The 25,391-nt window shown below is 49.6% G+C and overlaps 1 protein-coding gene across 1 annotated transcript in view; it reads right to left on the reverse strand.

Annotated features, from left to right (window-relative positions):
• Window positions 1-25,391, reverse strand: part of crb (cell polarity complex component crumbs) — a 275,406-nt gene that overhangs the window by 145,568 nt on the left and 104,447 nt on the right. Inside the window, exons 2-4 of the mRNA XM_077650465.1 lie at window positions 13,091-13,335; window positions 3,180-3,462; window positions 517-645 (exon numbers count right to left, since the gene is read on the reverse strand). Coding sequence (XP_077506591.1) covers window positions 517-645; window positions 3,180-3,462; window positions 13,091-13,335 — 657 coding nt within the window. The remainder of the gene's footprint in view (window positions 1-516; window positions 646-3,179; window positions 3,463-13,090; window positions 13,336-25,391) is intronic.

Raw genomic sequence — 25,391 nt, forward strand, 5'->3', positions numbered from 1 at the left:
CAAACGGCCTTCTGAAAGTGGGAGGTGAACCTATATGCGAAGCCGACCTATTTGCGGGGTCTAAGGTCATTTCGGCCGAGTGGCGGATAGTACACGCCATGCGCATGTGCCCATTTCTGTTAGGCTGCATACAGCCCCGTGTGTGGAAATGAAGTAAGCCATCTTTAAATGGTAATGAATGAAGTAATCCTTCTTAGACATGAATGAACGAGCCCCAAAGCAAACGCTGCTAAAATGGCAAATGTATGTCGAATGCTGAACCACCAAGTTTTAGCATCGTTGAACAGATGGCAGAGGATCCATGCGGCGACAAATCAACGGCTGAATACAAAACTGGTGTAAATGGCATAATTTTCGGCATAATTTAAATGTGTGAAGGGTATGTCATAAATACATTTCTGCATTAAAAGCATTTTCCACAAAACCGCAATGTGGTCCCCCAAATTACCAGAGCCAGTGTTAGTGGCAAAATTACACAGACCAAAAATACATGGGCACTAAGAGCGAGTGGCTTGCCTTTGTCTAGCTCGCAGTGCTTGCCGATGTACCTGGCCGTACAGGTGCACGTCGGCACTCCATCTTGCACCATACACAGGCCACCATGCCAACATGGGTAGTCAAAGCAAGGGTCCACTAGGTAGTCTTCTGCAAAACACGGGGACCAAACCAAAGCAACTCAGCATCTGGCAGATATAGCACACACATGCCTACCCGGCTAAATTTGCATACGGTCATGTGCAAGCCCCTTCCACCAGATCAGCATGTAGCTGGCTAGTTAACAGACACAATATCCTCACAAATAAGTAGCTGTTTCCATTTTTTGACAAGCAGGAATGACTTACAGGGGACAGAATTGTGACAGATTTGCCTGCCTGGTTGGGAATAACTCCAACTCCAAGGAGAAGGCACTGTCTCCACCTAAAACAAGTTTTATTTGGAGACAACGCTTTCGCTTTTGCTGGAATTAAGTACAGGAAAAGCCATTTACATGAACCTGTAGCCAACAAGTTCACAAAAAGTCTCGCTGAACAGGTGGCTGTTAGCCATTTGCACCCCTTTAGAGTGGGATATGTGCTGAGACAAAATGCACAATAAAAGTTCTTCCTTAGCTTTTAAGGACAGTGTGTGCAGGTACCCGAAGAAGACTTTGAAACACAGGAGCTGCGAAAACGCTTAATTCCTTGGCCGTCTAAACCTGAAGACATGAATTGAAGGGCATGCTTCGCATTCACCGGTGCTACCTGCACAGTACACCCTTCACTGTCAAGTTGTATTTTCATGCAGGGAGAGCTACACTGTCATACAAACGCCAAAGTAAAAACCTGATGGTGAGTGTACCACTACCTATGCACTTAGAGATTCTTGGAACTTCTTGAAAAGTTAAGGCAATGTTCCTCCAAAGCACAAGGCTGCTGTGTCACTGCCTCAGCCATTTCAACAACAAGTTCGCCATCTGCATCAGCTTTTTGCTGTCACCCTTGCATGATCCTCGAAGAAGAGCATGGTTAGCGCCCATTAGGCAGTAACCTGCCTAGGTGGATCAGTAGCATTGCCATTCATGCTGATCCCAAGGTCGTGGGTTCAATCCAAGCAACAGCAGCCGTATTTCAATGAAGGCATAACACAAAAATGCCCGTGTGCTATGCTATGTCACTGCACATAACGGAACCCCGGGTGGTCTTAATTAATCCAGAGCACTCACTACAGTGTTGCTCATAGCCTACGTGTTGTTTTGGGATGTTAAACCCCACAATTTATATTTTTTTACATTAAGCAGCAGTGAAATTCCTGTGCAGCTCTTCAAAAATTTTCTGTTTAAAATAATTTGTCCCTATGTGCTAAGGTGGCTGCGCCAAAACAACAGTTCTAATCTCAAGGCCTATACAGAGACAGTTTCTGTCATTTTCTTCCAAAGATAAGGAACTATTATGCAAACTTCAAGAGAGCACAGAATCACAAGGACTTTGGAAGGCAATTTAAAAAAAATTTTGAATTTCATGCGAAATTTGAGCGCAGCACTTTAGGCGTTTTTTTTCTTTTACATCAGCACCATCTGTTAAACAAAAACTGAAAGTGTAAAAGTACAACAGTGGCGCAACAGGATGGCGCTAACTTGCCGCGGTGGCTCAGTGGTTAGGGCACTCGGCTACTAAGCTCGAGTTATCGGGTTCGAACCTGGCCGTGGCGATAGAGGCGAAATGCAAAAGGCGCCTGTGTGCTGTGCAATGTCAGTGCATGTTAAAGATCCACATGTGGTCGAAATTATTCCTGAGATCTCCACTACAGCACCTTTTTTCCCTTTCTTCTTTTACTCATTTATTCCTCCCTTTCTTTATGGAGCAATTCGGGTGTCCACCAAGATGCAAGACAGTTACTGTGCCATTTTTTCCTCAAAAACCAATTTTCAGCATGGTGCTACTCTGGCTGGTTTGGCAACTATGGAGCTCACGCAGAGTGATGCCGGACAGCGTACCCTTACCCTGTACCCTTCTCTGCTTCCTCCTCGTACTCTCTGCTGCGCTCTGCCTTCACTCTCTTTTTATCCTCCGATGAACTCATTCGCTCAGTACACCGAGGCTGAGGCACGCCGCTCAACGCATGAATGGGTGCATAAGAGCTGTGCTCTAAAAAACGTTGCATAATGTTGCTGGTGTAGTACCCTAGCAAGCTGCTGCCCCCTTGAGCGCACGTACACCCTGGCTCTTACGATTTGGGCCCGCAGGCGAGGTCTGCACTTTTTGGTAGTGATATATTACTATGCCAATGGCGGTGCTGCATACATCATAAAGCGTCTATAGAGCAGCTACCACAATAAAACAAGTTTACGACACATCAGCGAGTCAAGCCCTCTATGTGCACCCATGCATGACCGCTAGACAAGTTGTGAGCTGTAGGCCCATGCCTCAACTATGCTACTGCGAGCCTGTTGCAGACACGCAAGAGAGCGGATAACTCTAAACCTGGGTACTGTCTCATAAAGGTGCATGCCCCACAAGCGTGGGAAACTCTGTGGCAAGGACATATCACATATGGACATATGAATAAGAGGCCACTAATATGAACCATCTTTTTGAATTAGCAAGCACAAAGCTGAGCTGCCCACTCCTCCGTGCACCACCTGCAAGGCAACAGAATGAGCAGCAGACATGATAAATCTGTGCTCGACATGTTTCACTCACTGCAGTGGTACGTGTCTGGAAGAGGGCAAGTGCCCCACTGGGGGCTCCCTTCGGAGCGGGCGCTGGCCAGGGGCAGGTTCGCGCCCTCCGAGAGACATCCACGGAAACCGGAAGGTGCCACCACTGTCGACACAGCTTGGGCCATCAGGGAGAGCAGGTAAGGCCTGATAGTGTCGCTCGCCACAAGCAGCAACCGCCGCTCATCGGCATGCAACCAGACCATGCCATACACGGGGCGCAGAGAGAGCCAGTGCAGGCGGTTGTTGCTCACGTTGGTGCCAACCTGTAATACCCAGTCAATCGGAAAGTACATTGAGAGCCGAGCCATGGCACCAAGAACAAATCACATTTGAAAGATGCACAAGAAACGCATGCATCGCCTTCAGTGCTGCTATCCAACTGCATGAACTTGGGAGCAACTAGATTCTCCACTCATATCACTTGCAAAGTTTGGCCACAGACTGGGTAGCATTTTTTTTTTTAGGAGTTTTACACCTGAGAGTGCAGAAGACCTTGCCAAATGATGCTTGTACCCATAAGAAAGCCGGAGAGTTTCCGCAGCTCCAGGATTCGATTCCAGCACCTCCCACAAAAAAGAACAACGCCGTGCCATGATCCCATCCCAGCCTTATTTGATTAGATCTGGCATGTATTTCTGCTGACATGCACCATTCATCATTCTGATTCAAAACAAATATTTTTAGACTTATAAAGCATATCCATGCCTCAAGAAAGCCAATTTGATAGTTTTCCAGCGGGAAAACACTAATAGTTAATCTTTCACACACACATACAAAATTTCCTTCAAACTGTAGAAATAGTTGGAATCTTTAATATTAAAACACCAGGACTTATGGAATCAATGCAGTATGGATTGTAGAATCATTTTGTATTGTGAAGATTTTTCATAACGCAAGAAATCCAGAAAAAAAAAAAACATTAGTACTGGTAGTTACTGGCGGCAAAATCTGTCTGCAAGAAAATGGCAAAAGGCTGCGATGCCAACTGGCATAAAAAAGCGCCCTATTTCCAAGGTGAAAGATGGTAAATTCGCCTGAAATTAAAAAATTGGAGCTAGCTAGAGCGCAGTCTGAGAAAAAGGTTCGAGTTCATGGTGTACGCAGTTGTGTACACAGCACCTTAAAGGGGCACACGGCAATTAAAACTATTATCGTTATTTATGCGTGAAATGCAACCAAATCTGGCATAGATATGTAACTTTTAATACTGATTTGAAAACTGCATTTTATTTTAAGCCAGCTGGCACAGTGAGGAAATGTTTAACTAATACTAACTAATACCAACGAAACTGGCGTTTATCTTTTTTAAAAGCTTGTTATGCACGCCGGCTTCTTCAGAGGAGACTACATCACGGCGCTTTGCAAGCTCTCAAGAGCGGTTATAAGTTGTGCTCCTTGCTGAGGCTGTAAGTTACAACAGTCAAGCTGCTTTAAGAACATGATTAGCTAATCGCGGTTAAAGCGTTCACGGCAACTGGCGGCAGGTTGGGTTCCTCGTCATCTGATTCTTGGCATTCAGGCAGTGCTCGTACTTTGCCTACAGCGGCTTCGTCAGGGTGTGATTTGCGATGTCCGCGTCATGATCCGCACCAACGAAGACATCCCAGGCGAAATTATGCCTGGCCATCTGGTCATCAACAACGCGTTGCTATTTACACATCACATGCGTCTAATCTCGCGGATGTTCAACACTGTTCTCAGTCATTCCTTCGCTAACCTTGGCCCATAAATCGTGCTCTCAGTTCCATCCACACAGCCTTAAAGGGGCCATGACATGGTCGTTCTTCATATTGCAGTTTTCTGCTTCAGTAACTAATGCAAGAGCTTATGATTCAATTTCCGAAATTTGGTTGCCCTGGACGCGCTGTATTTGCCAAAAAAATACGATCGAAATTGAGACCGGGAGACTCTTCCCATTTACCCGCCGCGGTGGCTCAGTGGTTAGGGCGCTCGACTACTGATCTGGAGTTCCCGGGTTCGAACCCGACCGTGGCGGCTCGTTTTTATGGAGGAAAAACGCTAAGGCGCCCATGTGCTGTGCGATGTCGATGTCGCACAGGTTAAAGATCCCTGGTGGTCGAAATTATTCCGGAGCCCTCCACTATGGCACCTTTTCCTTTCTTCTTTCACTCCCTCCTTTATCCTTTCGTTCAGGTGTCCAACAATATAAGAGACAGATACTGCGCCATTTCCTTTCCCAAAAAAAACAATTATTTTATAGACTCCTCCCACCGGCAGCGACCGCCATATTGAAAGCTCTCGTGACTGACGTCACTAGCACATGCACGGAGCAATGTCATCTGCTCTCGTTGCTGCAATAGGTCCGTTCGATTCAGCCTGCACGATCTGCACTAGTTCGTGCAGTGCACAGCAAGTGCCGTGCAAGTGCTACACTCATGCAGCGCCAGTTCAAACGTGCAGGCGAAGCGCGACACTAGCACGAAATAGATACGAATGCTAAAGTGCAGACGTCGTGCAAGCCTTCTGCATCGTTTGCGACGTGCGCACGCGCTTGTCACGTCTGTTATTGTTTGCGCTGTGTTCTCTGAGCTACGAAGGAAAAGAAAATGGACCGCGGCCTGCTGCCAACAGTTACACAAACAGCTATGGAGCTTGTAGACTCCGACAGCAGTGACGAAAAGGAACTTGAGGAACTTATTGCAGTGGCATTGACGAAGCTGGCGAGACTGAAGAGGAACCGCATGCCTCGTTACTGCGAAGAAGTCGTAGGGCGATAATATGACTTTGAGTTCAAGCGTTTGTTTTGCCTGTCTCGTAGCACCTTTGAAACTGTAGTAAGTTCTTTCGAAGCGTCGCAGTTTTTTCCACACCCTACCGGAGGTCGTCCTCAAGTGAGTTCCGAAAAGACCTGTCTTATCGCTCTAGGCTACCTCGGGCACCAGAATAGCATGTATTCACTGGCTGACCGATTTGATAGGTCAGTCTCGTCGGTGAGTGCTTGTGTTAATAGTTATGTTGATTTTAGTGGCGCAAAAGCAACTGAGGCTATGATGCGCCAAACAGACGGTCAGAGCTTTTGTTAAAGGTTACGCTTTTTATATCTAAAGGTTGTTTAAAACATTGGCTTCTCTGAGAAACTTAAAAATGCTTGAAAAATCAACCAGTGCTTGATCACCCAAAAGTAACATGGGGTGTAGTGGGATGTATTCATTGTAGAATGTTGTGAAATATTTTTTCCTCAGTTGTTCCAGTTTTGTGCACACAATTAAAATGTGGTTTACCGTAAGTTCATCACCACACATTTCGCAGAGAGGTTTGTCTTTTTTTGTCAGTGAGAAGTTGTGTGTAAGGTATGTGTGTCCAATGCGTAGTCGACACAAAATAACTTCTGTAAAACGTTCCTGGTGTTTAGATGATCTCCATTCTCCCAAAACGGGTTTTATAGAATGTAGTTTGTTGTTTGTCTGTTCTTCCCATGCAACCCGCCACTTATTCCTGAGTTTACTGTGCAGTAAATTAGAAAAATCCCTCTGTGGTATGTTAACTTGTTTTATATGACCAATTCGAGCTTGTGTTGTGCAAGCATCTGCTCTCTCATTATCTAAAATTCCAACATGGCTAGGGACCCAGCAGAATATAATGTTATGTTTTTTGCTTTGTGATATTAACTATGTGTTGTGTTGTGTTGTGTTTTATGGCACATAGGCAACTGAGGCCATCATGCGCCAAGAACAAGGTATAGGAAAAGTCTTTTGTTGAATATTATAGAAATGCAAGAATAATCCTTGCTCTAGCGGCCCTCAAACATTAATATTACCCAATGAACACATACACAAATTTTATAAATGGCTACAAGTAAAAGCTTTAAAGAGGGCCGGGTAACCTCAGTAGCCTTCCTTGGCTGCGGAAGGACATCGAGGCTCCCACCCAATCAAAATAAAAGCCTCAACTTTCTTCTCAGGCCTAAGAAATTGGCTGAGGTGTACTAAAGTTCAAACAAACCAGTGGGTAAAAATTTAGAGTCTCTTGAGAAATCCCGATTCGTTAAGAAAGCTAAAAACACATGATATATTAACAATTGCATCATCTAAAAGCAGTGCGGGATGAAAAGGAATGCATTTATTATAAAATTCAGTAAAATACGTTTTTCTTATTTCTTCCAGTTCCACACAAGAGAATAAAATGTGGTTAACCGTGAGTTTATCTCCACATTGTTGGCAAACAGGTTTGTCTTGTTTTGTTAGTAGGAAGTTGTGCGTAAGATGCGTGTGGCCTATTCGGAGACGGCATAAGATCACTTCCTTGAAACGTTCTTGGTGCACACACGACTTAAATTCACCTAAAACTGGTTTTACCAAGTTTTTTTTTTTACTACATGCCTTAAATTATTTGAGTATTGTCACGAATCACATAATTGGAGAACAAACACTCCTTTCGAAATTTTTACAATTCTAAAGTAAAAGACTCCCCAAAACGTCTCTACAGACATCCCCCAATCCTTTCTCCTCCTGAACCGCAATGCTCGAGGGGCCTTTTCTGCCATCTGTTGGCAGTCATTTAACAGGTGATTTAGTACACCCTAGGAGGTTGTGGCAATGTGCACTGTTTCAGGCTGTGTATTTACCAGGCGCTCAACCCTTTCATGTGCATCGCATCGTGGCATCAACAATGGCTTTATCATGGCTCACTGTAGTCGTCTCCCTCAACATATATCGAACCGATGTGAAGCAAGGTACAGGTGCGGCCAAAATATTACGGAGCATGCTTCAGCTCTTGAAAATTTTCTCACGTGTTCTGTAGAGGAGATATGAGTGTCTTCTGTTCATACGCGAACGCGACAGTGACGTGTCCTAAGCTGGGTAAGAAGTACCTCCTAATTTTCGCTAGGTAAGGTGTGCCGAGAGTTCGAATCACCGAAGCGTGCTCCGTAATAATATGGCTGGGACTGTACAGTAGTGAGCAATATGAGAGGGGAAAAACTTATTGCTCAAAAATGAGAATTTTCTGGTTATTTATCCATTCAGTTTGAGACTGACTCTTGGATATTATACAAGAGGAAAGGTAGTTATAAAACGGAAAAAATTCAGCGGGGCACTTTGTTGACCTGAAATGCGGTGTCGCTGATGTGTGGTGAAGATTTAAAGGCTACACAACTGTTCGCTTCACGACATTTTCGATGACGCTCATTAGCGCGCGCATGCCTGGTTGCTGGAGACACAGGAGGGCGTTCAGGCGGCATCCTTCCAGATCGGCGTTAAAGAGGCATCTGGCAAGATTGCCTGGGGAGCGCTCCTCTCGAACGATGGTGACGCCACTCAATGATGTCACAGGCATGCGCAGTAGGCTGAAGCGCAGGAGCATTGTCTGCTGGCACATTGCGCATTCTCAGTATATTATTGCATACCGAGTTCCCAGTTACGACATGTTACACCAACAACTAGTAGTACTAATTAACTAATCAATAATTTACCAATTTACAAATTAATCAATTATGTAATTACTAATAAATTATTACCAAACTGTCACTTGACCAATTACCTAATTATGAATTAATTAGACTTACTAATTCGCTAAGTACTAATAACTATTTAACTGTGATGACACTCTGCTTGCTTGGAGGAATGCGAAAGCATGTGTTTCGAGGAAAGGAAAGGTTTTTGAGGACAGGACCCAGTAGCTCTCACATCTCCAAATCTCAGTGGACACCTCAGCCACGTTTGACTGACAGCTAGAGTGTGACACTTTTCTACGAACACCCACCTTGGCGAGTCATGAGCCTATAAAGGCTCATATCGCACAGCTGGCATATCGCACAGAGTAATTAATGAATGCTCAAACGTTGTTCTTGGTCAGATTGCTCCCGACTGTACTTAGCGCAACTTAACTCTTTCCCTAATGTGGAAAAAAAATTGCCTTCATTTGTGGGCTTTCGTTCATTTTTCTTGGTCCGAGAACTATGCGGTTTAAAAATTTGTTGCAATACATCAAAATGAGGCATGCACTGTAGTAAGGCAGAAAGCTGGGCTAGTTCGTGATGGCTCAAGATTGAAAGAGCGTTACTGCGCGACAAGACGTTGACACAACCCGAAAACAATAGGACATGCGCTTTTCAATTTGTGTCAGTCTTGCAGGACAGTAACGTTCTTTCAGTCATGAGCCATCAGACTGAAGTCAATTAAACAGCCATCGCGGTGGCTCAGCTGTTATTCGGCACGGCTGCTGACTCGAAAGACGGCCGGGGTTCGATCCCGGCCGCGGCGGTTTCGTTTCGATGGAGGCGAAATGCTAGGGACCCATGTACTGTGCGGTGTCAGTGCACGTTAAAGAACCCCAGGTGGTCGAAATTATCTGGAGCCCTCCACTTAGGCGTCACTCATGGCCAGAGTCGCTTTCGGGCGTTAAACCCCATGAATCAAACCAAACAATAAAATGAACCTAATATGAGATCCGCTGCGTTTCTGGGCGCGTGCCACGCTGGCGGAGGTGAATGGCATTTCTGAACTACGCTCCGCTGTTTTTAAAAGCGGTTCGAAAATTGCCACCACTCGGGACAAAGACAAACCAAAGAGAAAATTAAGCTAGTTTTCCAGCTCCAAGGAAAATGGTGCAGCATGCACAAGAACGGCGCGGAAGCATTTAAAACTGCAGCCACCGTTCGCGGGCTACGGATGGCCAATGGGGAAAGAGCTGCTAGCGGGTACAGCGAACACATTGTAGCTTCGAAGCATTTTTAACAAGCTCTTATATCCGCCCGACAGTCCGCACGCACAGTTTTTTTCGACAGGCATTATCAGCAACGGTCACTCTTATGCCGCCACAGTGCGCAGCAGAATCGGAGAACTGGAAATGGTGGACGCTCGACCACATTGCCGGGATTAGCTTCCTGCACGAGAGCTCAACCGTGCCGAAACTATCTTCGCCCTTTCCACAAATGCCAAAGCCCAGGCTGCGGCCAATTGGTGAAGCGATGTGACGCACGAAAACGCGTCTGGCTCAACGACGCGCTGCGACTAGCGTTTGACTTGGCTAAGAACAGGAGAGGTAGCTGTCGTTGCCAGAAGACCACAAAGTTAGACAAACTTTACACTTGCTGCTTAATGAGTGAAATTCAGCGACAGCACTACGCACCAAGCCAGCGAGGACAGGCGAGACAGCTATCGCTGAGTCAAGGCGCAACCGTCGTTAATTTTGTGCACGAAATGTGTAGGCAAACACATTTTGGATCACGCTATCGGGTAGCGCGCATGAGGGCACAGCTTCCCGATCGATCGTGTGCTTCCAGTGCTAACCCGCTGCATGTTTGTGGGCTCCCGCCAGAAGTATATAATTATAATTGGTTTTGGGGAAAGGAAATGGCGCAGTATCTGTCTCATGTATCGTAGGACACCTGAACTGCGCGTGTGGGAAGGGATAAAGGAGGGAGTAAAAGAAGAAAGGAAGAGAGAGGTGCCGTAGCAGAGTGATCCGGAATAATCTCTACACCTGGGGATCTTCAACGTGCACTGGCATCGCACAGCACACAGGCGCATTAGCGTTTCGCCTCCATAAAAACGCCGCCGCCGCGGTCGGATTCAAACCCGGGAACTCCGGATCAGTAGCCGAGCGCCCCCCGCCAGAAGGGCGAGTCGACTTTCGCGGTGAATGGAAAGAGGTTTGGAGGGACCCCTCCTCCTCCTCCCTGCGGTAGATATACAACACCCTTTCAGTCGGACAACAAAGCAGGCTGCGCTCAAGATGGGAGCGGATGGACCCCTCCGCCGCGCGCACTGGGCGAGGACCTCAGAATTTCACTTCCGGTGTTCCACCAACTGGGCCAGGGGGCCGGCTGTCCAATCTAATGCTTCTGGGGGGTATTTATGCTACATGGTGAAAACAGAAAGGAACTAGCACATTGCTCGTATGAGCTGAAGAGCAGCAGAAACACATGCAAGTGACAAAAGCATATTCAAATCAAAGATGCTGCAGTGCATCCCGTGCCGCACTGCACGAAATCAGGCGCGCGTATCCCTTTAACGCGACGTGACATACGTGACTGCTTCAACGTGCACAAAAGTTTCAAGACCCGGCCCTTTAACACTAATGGAGAACATTCCGTCGGGCATTTTGCAGCACGCTGCAAGGCGTGTAATTGCCAGCCACGTTTAGACAGCACACTGCGATCAGTTGACAAGAAAAGTTGTGGGTGCCGTGTGCGGGTGTGAGTATGTTAGTGTACCGTCAATAGCATCACCGGCAGAAGTAACTGAATTCCTTGCATAGGCGACACGTGGTTGCATTGTTATCTTTGTCTGTGATGCTTTAGTTCTTCTTTTAGCAAAGAGCGAATAGGTGTTCTTGCAGGTATTCTCGAATAGGTTGTTCTCGCAACAGAAGTTTAATTAAAAGTCAACGCTTGTACTGCGTCCTCTCGCCTTTCGTCCTGTTTTCGTTTTGTGCGCTGTGATTTTATCTGGTAATGTATCAACAACTCACCCAAACTTGTTTACTGCTCGCTGACACGCACTGAGCCACTCGCTCACTTGTCATGCAACGAGAACAGTAGCAAAACGAGAACTTCCGCACTTTTTAAATTCGTTAATCGCCACTTGCTCCAGCTTACACAGCGGAAGCTACGACCGACACTTCACCATGGCGTCTGTGACGCCACGTGCAAGCCACCTATACGTATACAGGCTGACGACACCGCCTAAATTGCGCCCAGAAGCGGCATGATATATGGGGAACCTGCGCTGCCAAGGTGGCACCGCAATTGTTCCATTCGGTGATTCAAAACTGCTTTTGTCAGCCGCTTGGGCCGCTGCAAATGCTAGAACACATTCTGCGCGATTAGATACCCGCGTTTGGCTTACAGCATTCATTGCATATCTTCTCTCGGCGTAGCCCAGATAGCTGACGCACGTCACGTGCGCCTTCGACAGAGCGCGGAGGCTCAAGCCAATAAGCGCCTGAAGGTGGCGCGGAAAAGTACTAAGAGTACTACCCAAAACTGATTGCTCTTCTCGCTAGGCAGTGTGTTATGGCGCTGCAATCGGCACCGCAAACTTCAGCGCAAGTTCCCCATTGTTCCAACTCCATTGTTGTCTTTTTTTTTTCACTTTTTACCAGTGACAAGCGACGCCACGTCTCCCCCTTCCTGTATCGCTCAACGTGGTGTCACTTGAGCCGAACAAATAAAAGCAAAAAAAGTGAATGAAGTTGGGATAGAATCTCTATTTTCCCGCCCCAGATGACGAGAGCGGCAGTGGTCGCGCATCTATCGGCCGGAAACTGGTTGGCAGCAAACGGCCGTGTGCAAAAGGGGCAAAGGAGTGACGAGGTCGAAATAACTGACAGAGGGGCAAGTCCGAAGGCAGCGAAAACGTGGAAAGTTCCGTAATAACTTGCCATACACCGGCATGCTACGACACGGCGTGCTACGGCGGAACGGGATTCGACTGCATGCACTGGGACCTTCCTGCGGTTAGGCTCCGTTATTATGCAACCAATACAGCACTCATCTAGGAGCACATGTAGTAAGCACCACTAGAGGCGCGAACGCAGTTCCACACAGATTTCGTTTTCACCACTCCCAGAGGCCCCGGCGGTGCACCGTTGTGCGCATGACGTAATAATCTCTCTCTTACCATTCCAACCACCCTCGTTCGAGTAGGCTGGTTTTTTAACCAGCGGCCCATGCCTTTAAGCCAACATGGTCAAGACGTAACGATCGATTAGCTTCCACCGTAACAAACACCCGCCTGGATTTTTACGTGGCTAGCACTCACACGACACTGAATGCCAAGAGAACCCTGACCTGGCCGCATTGGTACGCCTGCACGTTAGAAAAAGAAAAGGATTCGGGAGATACAAGAGGCGAGAAGTGTTCTCCGTTTCGTGACTGGCCGAGTGGCCGCTTTCAATGGGTGCAGGGGAGGCAAAGCGCCTACGAACCATGACGGCGTCCTGGACCCCCCTGACGGACCAGCTGAGCTCCAGAGCGCCGTTCGGGAGGACGGCCAGGGAGATGGAGTCGTTGCCCAACGTCTGCCGGAGTATCGTCCCATGGCCGCACGTGCGGAACGCCAGGCTGGTGACGGCGCTCAGGATGGGCTGGGAGTCGTTTAGTAGGAGGCTCGAAGAGCCGTCCAGAAAGACTTGGGACGACGCGTGGCCCGGATCCCAGAGGAGGGCCAGGCCTGCACAAGTGCAAACAGCGACGGGTAAGGAACGCGAGTGCGCACTCACACTTGACGCTGTAAACAGCTGCTAATGTAATGAGCACTCGGAGTAGAACGCTGTGATCAACCAAAGGCAGCGGCGACAAGACGCCACGGCATCGTCTTAAAGGTGAGACATCATCGAGAGCTCTACTTAGTCCCGCACGCAGCCACTCTCTTCGCGAAGATATGACGCGCCATGGCCGGTCGCTGGAATGCATATATGCCTCGAGGGTATAGACGAGTTCCGGCAAAACTGTCCCATGACTACAACAAGACGCACATTCAGTGCCATTTTACGGAGCGTAAATCGGACACGAATAATCTCTGTCGTCAAAGATAACAGCCGATTTGCTGGACGTGGTCACAAAACGCGCTTTTTCCCCACACCAAGAGCAAGCACTGCCGGCATTTATAAACACCTGTGCCGGAACGCTCTTCGTCCGACAAAAAACATAATTTAGGCGTACATTCACTCACAGTGTTAAAAAGGATGACATTTACAGAAATGTTCTGTAATGTAAGACGTTTTTTTTTTCTCAACATATCGATCAAGGCGTATCACCAAAAACTTGGGCAGCCTTTGTCAAAAGTTTAGAGTCCAGGGGGTTTGCTCCTAGACCGCACTGCTTTGCTCGTAATGCATCCCCAGCGTTCCAGATCTCTTGAATGTTAGAAGATTTTGGGTCCTGCCCCTTCTTTCGATGAACAGGAATTCCATGGGTGCTACAGGAGGTTCTCGAAAGTGTTTAGAACCAAACCCCTTGGGGTCTAAGATTTTGAAAAAGGCGGCACGCAGAAAGCCCCACTTATTTAGCTACCAGTTCCACGGCTCCATCACTTTTCCTTCATGGTCACAGAGAGTCCTTTTTCAGCGCCTCCGCAACATTCCTGAAGCCATAAAATTCGATCGCGTTGCATAGTACTCCGCGCATACCAGGAAGTGTAGTCATCACAACGCCAAATGCGGGAAGCGTGTTAGAATAACGGGCCCCCAAGGTTCAGAACGGTGAGTGCGCCGATGGAAAACATGAACATGACTGTCAAAAGGTTCAGCGCAGACTTTCAACACCGCACAGTGTAGAAAATTTCAGCAAAAAAAACCCAAGCTCGACACAGAGCCCCCTTCAAGAACAACACGGGGCGCGACCCACATCCGCAGTAGTTCCGCAGGTGGCCGAGAGGAGGCGGAGCGACATGGCAGCGGTTCGCGCCGGTCTCACAAGGGGAATTCCCTTCACACACGCGGAGCCAGGCAACGCGCTGAGACGATGACCGCGACCATCAGTCCACGCGCGCAGATCGTAAAGCGAAGCGCACCTAGCGCAGAGAACGGGCTCCCATTGTCAGCGCCCACGATCAGGTCGATCTGGCCCCCTCGGCTTCCTTCCTTCCGCGGACTGACGCCGCCGAGTCGCAGAGAGGTGGCGCTACCCGCGACGGAAGTCGCAGAAATATGCCGTCATTTTCCGTAGACACTCCGCGCCCAGTACACAGCCAGCACCCAGTACATGGAATCGCGTTGGACATTTCACGTTAAATTGGGCAATATTGAAATGTAAAACTCTGTACAGTCCGCAAAGCCCAGAATTTAATTTTTAAACGCGGATAGCCCGCGGGCTGTGCATCAGGATTTACGGTGTACTGAAAACTAATTCCGCCGGAGGAAAAACGCTAAGGCGCCCGTGTGCTGTGCGATGTCAGTGCACGTTAAAGATCCCCATGTGGTAGAAATTATTCCGGAGCCCTCCACTACGGCACCTCTCTCTTCCTTTCTTCTTTCACTCCCTCCTTTACCCTTCCCTTACGGCGCAGTTCAGGTGTCCAACGATATATGAGACAGATACTGCGCCATTTCCTTTCCCCCAAAAAAACAATTATTATTATTATTATTATCCCATCAAGGTGTTCGTGCCGTCAACCGTCATTACTGAGGTCCTGGAGTTCAGGGACAATAACGGTAGCGCGAATGCATCCGCGGTAGTCGACTGCGGAGAATGGTGGAAGGATCGGTGGCGAATAAGCAAGGGAGGGACGGGGAGGGACAATTGCAACAGCCAAGTTTACTGTGGCGTAAGCGTCAAATATGCCACTGGTGAAAGAGTAATCATTTCCAAAACAGTAATTACTTTGCAACAAAAACGCACGAAATAACGGTCCCCAGTGTGCCCCGTCACCAACTCGCCACTCCAGTGAAACACGCAAACCCGATACAGATCACTGGAACACGCATTCTCCGCCGCGGAGCAAAACTATTCGATTCAGCAGTGGAATTCACCGCAAGACTGGACTCGTGCGCGAACACAGACATACAGACAACGGGGAAGGTGAAATGGAGACCAGGTGCAGCGCCTTCGCGATTTGAAGGTGATCATTCCAGGCTTAACCTACCCGGGCTAAACTTTAGCCCAGACTCGATTTATGTTCGTAAGAAGGCTGAAAGGAATACATTTAGGTTAGCTAGCCGAATGGTTTCTCTGTCCTGCAGCATAACTTTTATTGCAGACTAAGCGACCGTCACGCAGGGAAACATTTATTGGTCAGTTTTGGCCGAGAACGCGACAACCTTCAAATTGCGCGAGACTAATCTCGTGCTAATACGGAGTCAATCGTGTCGTATATTTCGACACATACGCGGTGCGGTAGGACAGCATGTTGTCTGGAGGAAGAGTGACTGTGAGTGTGCGTCGCTGCTTTGATGCCGCAGCGCACAGTGTGGCTACAGCATTCAGTACCTCTATACCCTTCAACCACAGAACTCTTGGTTTCTTTAGTGGGCGAAAAAAAAAATTCTTGCTGGGAAACCACTGAGCTCTTCTGGAAGCGCACGTTTTCGCGACGACTCTATACTAGCCATGTTGAAGTTCCACTGCTGCAAACTCATTCCTAGCCACGTATATTCAAATGCGTCAATTCGAACGAAAGCGCAAAATCTTTCGAAGAAGAAAGCCAAACCACGTTATTTCCAAATATGCGTAAATGTTCGAGAATAGGCCACAGCCCAAAAGCTAAAAAAATTGCTTGACAGTGCCTGTGGCCATTAAAGCCGCGTAAAGGGGAAAAAATCGTCCATTCTGCGAGATCCAGGCCGCATCTGGACAAGTAAAGCTATCCACCCAGTATGTTGTAAAACAACTGTACTTCAGTTTCGGATTCCATTGAGGGAGTATACTTGTGAACTTCTCGCGAAATCTGTCAACCAGGAGCGAGCATGGCAATCAAGGAAGAAGACGGGACAAGGCCTTGTTTTTGTTCAAGTATGTGCCAACTCGCTGAACTCGCCGATGGCAATCAAGGTGGCGCCCTCGTCCCGCACAGACCCTGTTCAGCAAACGGCCGTGTTCTCGCTATTCCGCAACATCGACACTTGACTTTGTAGATGCACGAAAACGTTTTTCAATAAATTACATACCGAAGCTCTGTATACCCCCCATAGGAAAAACATTTTTGTGCCTTCTGTTAACTGTCGTCTGAAACCATTGAACACTGTTTTGTTAACTGCACGGATGCGGTTTTGCTTTGGGATGTCCTGTAAAGGACGCTAAAGAAAGACTTAATTTCCTACAGCGTACGGTATACCTTGCAGTTTCCCAACTTGATCACGAACCCTATGACATGTTAGACCGCAACGCTGAACCACTTGTTTCACCCAGAAGCCCTTTCAGCCGAATGATGCTTCAACTCGATCATTTATCACGAACGAGACATTCAACCGGACTGGCTTCCGCTGTTGATGCGGCGTCTACCGTTGCCGCCCTTTTAGATGTGTCGTCTTTTGTGAGGTTAGTGCAGTGCCGTCACTAGCTGCGTGCTTTGTAAATAATCTGTACATATCCCCTTTCTGTACATATTAACCATGTGTAGTACATGCCACGTTTAAAAAAAAACGGTGATGGCACAGTGCTCTAATGCAGTGGCCAGCGAAGGTGATCTGTTCCGCTGGGCTGGGTTCGAAGTTTTATTTTTCTTTATTTCCCGACGAGGTAGGCACTGCCGATGGCGTCATTAGGTCACGTGGGTGACAACGACAACGCCGGATTTTCGAACTTCTCTTTCGTGTGCAACTATTTCAGGGCTGAGAGGCAAACAGCGCTGAACGTATACGGCGCAAGGTTTCGTGGGGGAAAAAACTGCTAGCGGTCCAAGCGATGTCTCTCTCTACACAACGCCGCTCGCGGAATGCCTCGATAACGCAAAGAGGGGGCTTACGCGAAGAAGCGCCGGCGGAAGAGCCAGGAGACATTTGCTCTCGCGCTACCGGGAGACATGCCCATCAGGCGCATCATTGGGAGCGCACGAACCATCCTCTCGCGCGCACGCTGGCACACCAGCCCTGCCCCCAGGCGAAATACACGGACAGGGCGCAACAACAACGGTGCGCTTGGTTGGCCGACTGCTGCGGAGTGCGGGCGAGACGCACACCAACCGGCAGCAGTGTTCTCGAGCCGCAGATAAGCAGGCGCGATACGGCGCTGCACTGCGCGCGATATGCGGAGGTCGTGGGTACGGATCCCACCGCACGACATTTTGTTGCTTTTCTTGCACTGTCTGCAAAATTATCTCCTACCTGATATCATCGCGTAGTAATTTTCCTCCTTTAATTAAACCGCACCATCCGAAAAGAAGTAGCAGTTATCCACGCTTCCAATGGCTGTGTTGTCTTTGCTCGTACATGCGTCATCTGACGAACCTCTCATATCCCTCCCGCCAAACCTTCGCTTCACACGGAAGCGCCATTTATCCACAGCCTGAGCTGGCGGCAGTAAGTACTCCGCGGCTTCCCAACATGTTCCAAATCTCTCAGTGGCGAGACTCTCGCCATCAGCCCTCCGGAGATTGGGTCCCCGACAAGCGGCTTGGAGGGAAACCCCTTGGTCGGTACATTCGACAGAGGCTGCACAGTTCCGTTCGCGACGCGCAGAGCGGGCACCGTCCGGCGGAACGCGCCTCCCACGAGCACAACTGAGCCAGGTTCGCAGACCGACACGCCTGGACTGGCCCGTGCGCGAAGCATCCGAGATGGCTAAGCTCGTGGCTGTCGTGAGTTTCTCAAACGAGCGGCACCCGCACGTGCGCTGGTGGTTCCGCGCTTCTCCAAACAACGCTTTTGTGTACGTGAGGTCGGCTGCGACTGCTAACTGACCCTAACCTAAGCCACGCCCATCGCACACGCTGCCACCAGCGAGGACGCTCATTGCTGAAAACTAGGGAGCGCAAAATGACGAGGACCGCGCTGACTTCAACCAACTGCAATGTCCGCAAGGCAAGAAATACAAGCGCGGAGTGTGCGTACTCTCGGGAGAAAAAGTTTATCTTGCGACGCATTTCGGCGTTTTCTTTTTTTTCAAGTAGAAGGGCCACAGATGGAAACGCACAAACAATAAAGCCTCTAGACAAAACGGTCCCCTCCACGCTGGTCTCGACGGCAAGCACCGCCGGAAAGTGGCGCGCCAATGCAGCCTAACAGACCCTCGCATTACACACAAACTTTGGTCCCGGCTGTATACAGTCATGGACAGAAGTGCACGGAATGCGGGTTCACGAGGCAGTGCGCCCCACTGTCAGCGCAGTTTCCTACACGCGGTAAGGTCAGCGCGTAGGTCGCGCACCATTCTTATAGCGCTGAGGCTGCGTGTTTTGAGGCTGCCAAGAAATCCGCCCTTTTCGAGGCTTCCCTGCACCGAAAACTCCTGAAATGACCTCTGCGTAGGTGATAGAACATGCGAAGGCATTTGCTGGCATTTGCATGAGCGCCAATGCGCCAAAAAGTTGATACGGCGCGCTGCTCTCACATTCATGTAAACCCAGCTTTTGACGAAGGATTCTTCCGCGAGAGACCCGCTGCGACCGGGTGCCGGACAGAGAGCTTTCGCGTGACGTTAAGCGATGGTGCATAGCGTGAGGCAACTACAGGGCGCAACGCCGGAGCAAGAAGTGCACAACGAGAAGCAGATCTTCGCAGCGCTCCTCGTCAACCAGCACGGCGACCATTGTGTCGTCGGTGCAAGCTGCACTCCGATGCGGGTCCTGGGTGCATGTGGCACGGCTTCGCCAGTGTGCCAAAGTCGCGGCTCCAGCAGCTGGCCCGGAAGGAAAAAGCTGGCGCAGCGTGACGCTATAAACCGCTCGCTGCGCTCCACAAGGGCGCGGCGCGTAGGGGCGGTCAGGCCGCGCGGTGGCCTCCGTTCGCCGAGGCAGAGGAAACTGTCGTCGTGGCCAGCCGATTACCTCCCCCACGAGGCCACTGCTTCCCGCCCCCAAGACAAAGAGCGGCCCCGCACGAGCAAATGCGGGTCACGTCGCGCACCCCGTCCGAGCGTCGTCTTGGGCGAGACCGCCGAACATGCGCGCACAGCAAAGTGCTATCGATGATTGGGGCCCGTTGACGGAACGAGCTTGCTTGCTTGCTACGCGCTGCTTAGAAGTGACGCTGAACAGAGAGGGGCGTACAAAAACACGGCACGATATACAGCGAGGCGTCTGTCTAAGCCCTTTCTGGTTTGTGCACGCCAGTTCTAAGCAGCTTGTAGCTAGCAAGCATGGGCAGAGATTGCACCGCCGTTGTCGGATCCGGCAAAAACGTTTTTAAAGGGACCGTTCCAGTTTGGTTCGAGACGCTGTCAAGCGGCCACCTGGCGATATAATGCAATATTCAGGAGTGCTCTCCGCTCTATAGCGACGAAAAGTTTTGTTTTCCCATGACCACCAGAGGAGAAACGGCGACGAAAGAGGAGCCAGGGATCAGAAGCGCGCTGTGTGCTCCGTCGGCGAAAGCGTGACGATGCGTCTATTGCTGCGTGGTCGTGGTTCCCCGTACGCCCGCGCAGAACTCACCCCTCGTGAAATAAGAATGAACTGACAATCATCGCCTGTATGCCGTCGTCTATTGTGGGCTTGCGGTAATGCGGGAAGGGCCCCCATTTTCACTCATTCGTGTCGCTGTCAGACCCAGTTGCTTCAAGTCCACACTGAAGTTTCTGCCCGTCAGACGCAGGAGTGGATGATGACGAAGGTAAGCTGATGACATGCACCTTCAGCTGAAGGGATGCATAAGAAAAGCAAAATATAATTATCATCATGTAACCATGAAAACTTTCCTTGTCTCATCCCCTGCCAAGTTCTGGCGGCATTTTAACCCTGCAGAAAAGACCAATTCTGTAGTATGTGTATCGACGGTGCGACTGTGACTGACAAGTCCCATATTGCGAACGCATTCAACAAATTTTTCTGTTCCATATTTACATTTGATGACGGCAAAAGACCATATTTTGCATGCCATGGTAACTCCGCTATCAGTGATGTATCCATATCAGAACAAGGCGTCTTATCGCTATTGCTGAACGTCGATACAAAAAAGGCACACGGAACTGACGGGATCCCAAACGCCTTCCTGTACAGGTACGCAGAGTGGTGCTCCAAATACTTATCTGTTATTTTTAGAATATCCCTATCTCAAGCAGCGCTTCCAGTTGACTAGAAGTATGCGAAAATTACGCCCATACCGAAAGCGGAAAACAAATCACTTCTAGCATCCTATAGACCAATTTCTCTATTGAGCACAAGCGCTAAAATAATGGAACATTATTTTCAAACACATATCTTCTTTCCTGGAGGAGCAAAACTTAGTCGATTCCCGACAGCGCGGCTTCCGCAGGGGAGTATCTACGGTCACGCAACTTATAGAGGCAGTGCATGATTTTGCAGCAGCACTCGATAAACAAAGCCAGATCGGTATTATTTTTTTTAGATTTTGAAAAAGCTTTCGACTGCGTGTCCCACCCAAAGCTGCTATTAAAACTGCGAACCATACTCAAGAACGACACATTGCTTGCATGGATAGCAGCTTACCTCTCCTGTAGAGGCCAATGTGTGGGAATTGTGCGACCTTGTGCGACCTTCGCGACACGCAGGTGTGAACTTGACACGATGTAAGCGTTGCACAGGCTTCCACGCACCGACAGACGCACCGGCCGACGTTCCAGTCTGCCGAGGACATGATTCAACGACTCCCCCGCTCCAGGGTTTCATCTTTTATGCGCATGGGGACCGTCAGGAAAATGCGTTAGTTTTTTTCATTCAACATTACGCGTGCAATGGCGTGAGGTGCAGGTCCTCCTGATCCGCACCTGTTTGCAGCGCTCCACTATGACCTGACATGGGACGCTTTCCGTGGTGCTCAAGCGGAGGTTCAGTGCCACTTTGCTGAGTCTCTCCGTTAACGGCCCCAACGGCGCAGGCCCGTACAGCACGTCTAGTCTAGCCGGCGTCCGCACTACAGATGCACGTCCACGCCGCGATTGTCGATGAATAGGAACGCGCCCAATGCAGCCCTCGCCACAAACCGTCGCGTCGAAAACAATGGTACCATGAATGTCCAGCTCGGTAAAGTGCCTGGAACGACTTGCCGCCGTAGGGGTACACACGCGCGCAGGCTGCAACTGAAACTGGTTCCAGCTCTAGCCACAATACGCGTTCAAGCCCCACTGAATGGCGAGAAAAGAAAGTGGCGAAGCGAACCCTTGCAGGTAGCATTCTGACAACAGTCTCGCTAGCATTTTCGCAACTTCACCCCACAAGCCGCTAGTTTTCAGACAGAAGGGTCTCCTCAGTTGCAATTACCTCTCTCTGCGTCATCGCCCATCGTAAGCCTCTCCACCGTTGTAGCGTAGCAAACCCCCCTTTCTTTCTCCCAGTGGGCATCGTGTAGCCGTTACACGATGCCCAGAACCGCGTGATGGCTCGCGCACCAAACTGGCTTCCGGAGGGCACAGCTTCGTGTGTTACAATCCAGCTCGGCCTGCCGCCGTCCAGCCTCCTTCTGCAATGTCTGTCGAAGCCGAAGAGCAGCGGCTGCTCTCACCAAACAATGTGCGGCGAACAATTCCACGCGAGGCAAACAGTTCGCTTTGGAAGCCGGGGACGGAGGCATGCGGTAACTCGAGAGCCAAAATGAAACCGCGCAGCCAAGCTTCCGCGCGGGACGCACACAGCGCTGGTTTCGCGGTAGCGCCATCACTGCAAAACATTCCCACACAACTGGGTTGGCCAGCGTGCCTCGCAGTGCGGGTCTCGCAGTCGCCGCGCAGCGGATCGTGTTTTCCTCCGCAGTTTTGCTCCTACGGGGGGGCTGCAACGGAGGCATGGCGCACTTTGGTTAACCGAGGGCGCCGTCTCTTTGCAAACTCGGCTAACCGAAGTGCGCCAACCGGCCGAGCCCGCACGCTCGCTTTAGCGCACCGGGCTAGATTGGGGAGGCCTTCGAGCTTTCAGCACGGCGCAGAGACCGGAGCGATAGGGCGCCGTAGCAACCGACACCAACGGAGAACGGAAAGACGCACCCTATACGCACTGGCGCACGCAGCAACCGGAGCAGCCCATAGAGTCCGGCACCTGGCGCAGGCAGCAAGAGAGCGACGACGTAACGGGGCCAGAAAGAAGGGAGCGCAGCTGCTAGCACCCCCTCCCGCTTCACGCCAAGCATCAGCCGCCCAAACGCGCACACGCGAAGGCCGGAGAAGCTCGCGAAGGCCACGTGCATCAATGCCGAAGCGAGGGGCTGTGCTGCTTCACGCCGCAGGCGCCAAGTCTGTGCGTGCGTGACTGACTACACGCGGGCGTAACACTGGTCACGACGACGGCAATTCGCGCAGATGCGGCATGCAGGCGACGAAATCCGGTCGCATTGAGGCTGGCGAAGATGGGACGGGGAAACAAAAGAGGGGCCAGTCGCGACGCGGCGGCGCCGAAACGCGCGATTACGCGACACCGCACGCAGCGAACGCCGCTTGCCTCGTCTCACCGTCAGATACTCTCTCTCCTTTTAGCGCCTCTGGTTCAGTACTTTTTCCCCTCCTCGTCCCGACAGACTTGAGTGGGGAGGGGGGCTCCTGTCGCGCTCATTTCCGGGAGGAAGAAATGCGCGAGACATGCAACTCGCGCGGCGACCCGTGCAAAGCGCGTACGCGGGTAAAGGCATGAAGCGTGCCTATTACGCAACCCGCGTTTTTCTTTGTTCTCCTTGGTGCGCAGTTTTTTTTTTTAATTTTCCAACTTTTTTCTTAATGAGAGTGGCTTTCCCGCATTCAATCTCGCGGCAACTGTGTCACAGGAAATGCCAGCAAGGCGGCAACGAAGTGCAGGCGCAAGGAAGTACATATTGGGTCAGTGCCTCGTTACACTAAGGTTCATTTCCTTTTCAGTTATGTACACGAAAAACGGCGGAGGAGAGGCAGAAAACTGCAGCTTGGCAAGTCCCGGTGCCTAACAGGATAGCAGCAGCATACCCTCTGCAACTCGACGCACAGTTCAAAGCAATGTAAATATAAAAACATTCACAGCTTTCAGAACATACAACACGTCAAATTCTGTTATACAGACTTCGGCCCCTTCATAACGTGCAAATAACGGGCTAAAGACATCGATAAAGACATCCATTTCCAGATGGCGACACTAAGCAAGGTAAATACCAGTCCCATCTCGGTTCCAAAAAAAAAAGGGATTAGGGCACTCGACGACAGATCACGCAGAGCAAGATTCACTTACGAGTCGGTTTATCAACGGTGCCTCTATTTTATTGGGATACGACCATTACCGCAAGACAAACAACCCTCCACGTATGCCGCCACCTTTCACAGCGGCAGCAGCCGAATCAAAGGTGGGCATTTGACCTGAAAATTCTGGACCTCACTCAACCTCAAAGAATTTGCCGACCTCACTCAACCTCATCAGTTGAGGTTGAGGTCTCCTTAGACGCCCTCACATCACTTTTCCTGAGGCCACTGCCTCAACCTCACCTCAACCTCAAATTGTGAGTTTGAGGTCGGCTGCTCAACCTCAGAAAACAAACGAAAAACAAAACAAAAAAGCGATTAAGAAGTTTTTCGGTTAAAAAATTCTGAGAATCCTGTGAGACAGGAAAGCCAAAATTATGATTGTATTATTTAATAAGGAGTGTACAGACACTACTGATGTGCATGCAATAGGAGAAGCTAAGAGAGTGTATGGCGTGCGGGCAGGGGTGTTGCATACGCGGTTACCACCAGTACGTCGGTGAGTGCTTTATATGTGTCAATATTTGGCAACCTGCTTCGTGTATACTTGTTCGTAGTGGAAGCGTCTCGCTCATTCGCGCACGAACCGGCAATGGACAAACACAGCCCTTCTACACCCTCTACCAGAAATTGGGAGGGGGGAGGTATTCATGATACTCGTTGATGTAGTTTCCAATGCGACGGTTATGCAGACGCATATCAGTATATTTCGATTTTCTAGCTCCATCCGGCATAGCGAGAATGCGCTTTTCAGTCCTCTGTATGTTGCCTTCTAAAACACTTAACAAGCGGCGATTGTAGTACACCAACAGAGGTACGTTGTATTTATGTCTGTGTAGAAGCGAGCGGCTACTTTTATTAATGCAAAAGCGTTAGATGGCTCAGTTTCAGGGTCATATCCGCAAAAAAAGTGTCCGCAAGAAACGGCGCCATGCGACGTCACGAGCCGCCGAGTAACGCGACGAGGATGATGACGTCACATAATTAATAAATGCTAATTAATATAATTGTGTAACGCTAAGACTAATTGGTATTATTAGTGGTGACATAATATGAGTGACGTCATACCAGGACACGTGATGGCGATGTAATGTGCCATCATACCTAGTCACGTGACGACGTTGTAATATGACATCACACCTACTCACGTGACAACGATGTAATTTCTCGTCATACCAGCCCCCCCCCCCCCCCCCACTCCACCCCCATTTCAAGATCCATATGGATCCCACATTACTACACATGCGCGCATGACGCATTACAAAGAATGCCCACAACCCGGTCCACATTAATGACATTCGGATTGTCCAGCAGGTAAACGCGCCAGTTCTCATGCATGACTTACTGCAAAGATCATGCAACGACACACGCCTTTGACTCTCGAGATGATGACGATGATGATGATGCTAGCAGTGTTTCCTTATGAGCCCGGGGAAGTCTGATATAACGCTACCAAATTAAAAGTTGGCAGAATATTGATTAAAT

The sequence above is a fragment of the Amblyomma americanum genome, chromosome 1 (assembly GCF_052857255.1).
Source record: "Amblyomma americanum isolate KBUSLIRL-KWMA chromosome 1, ASM5285725v1, whole genome shotgun sequence".
Lineage (NCBI taxonomy): Eukaryota > Metazoa > Arthropoda > Arachnida > Ixodida > Ixodidae > Amblyomma > Amblyomma americanum.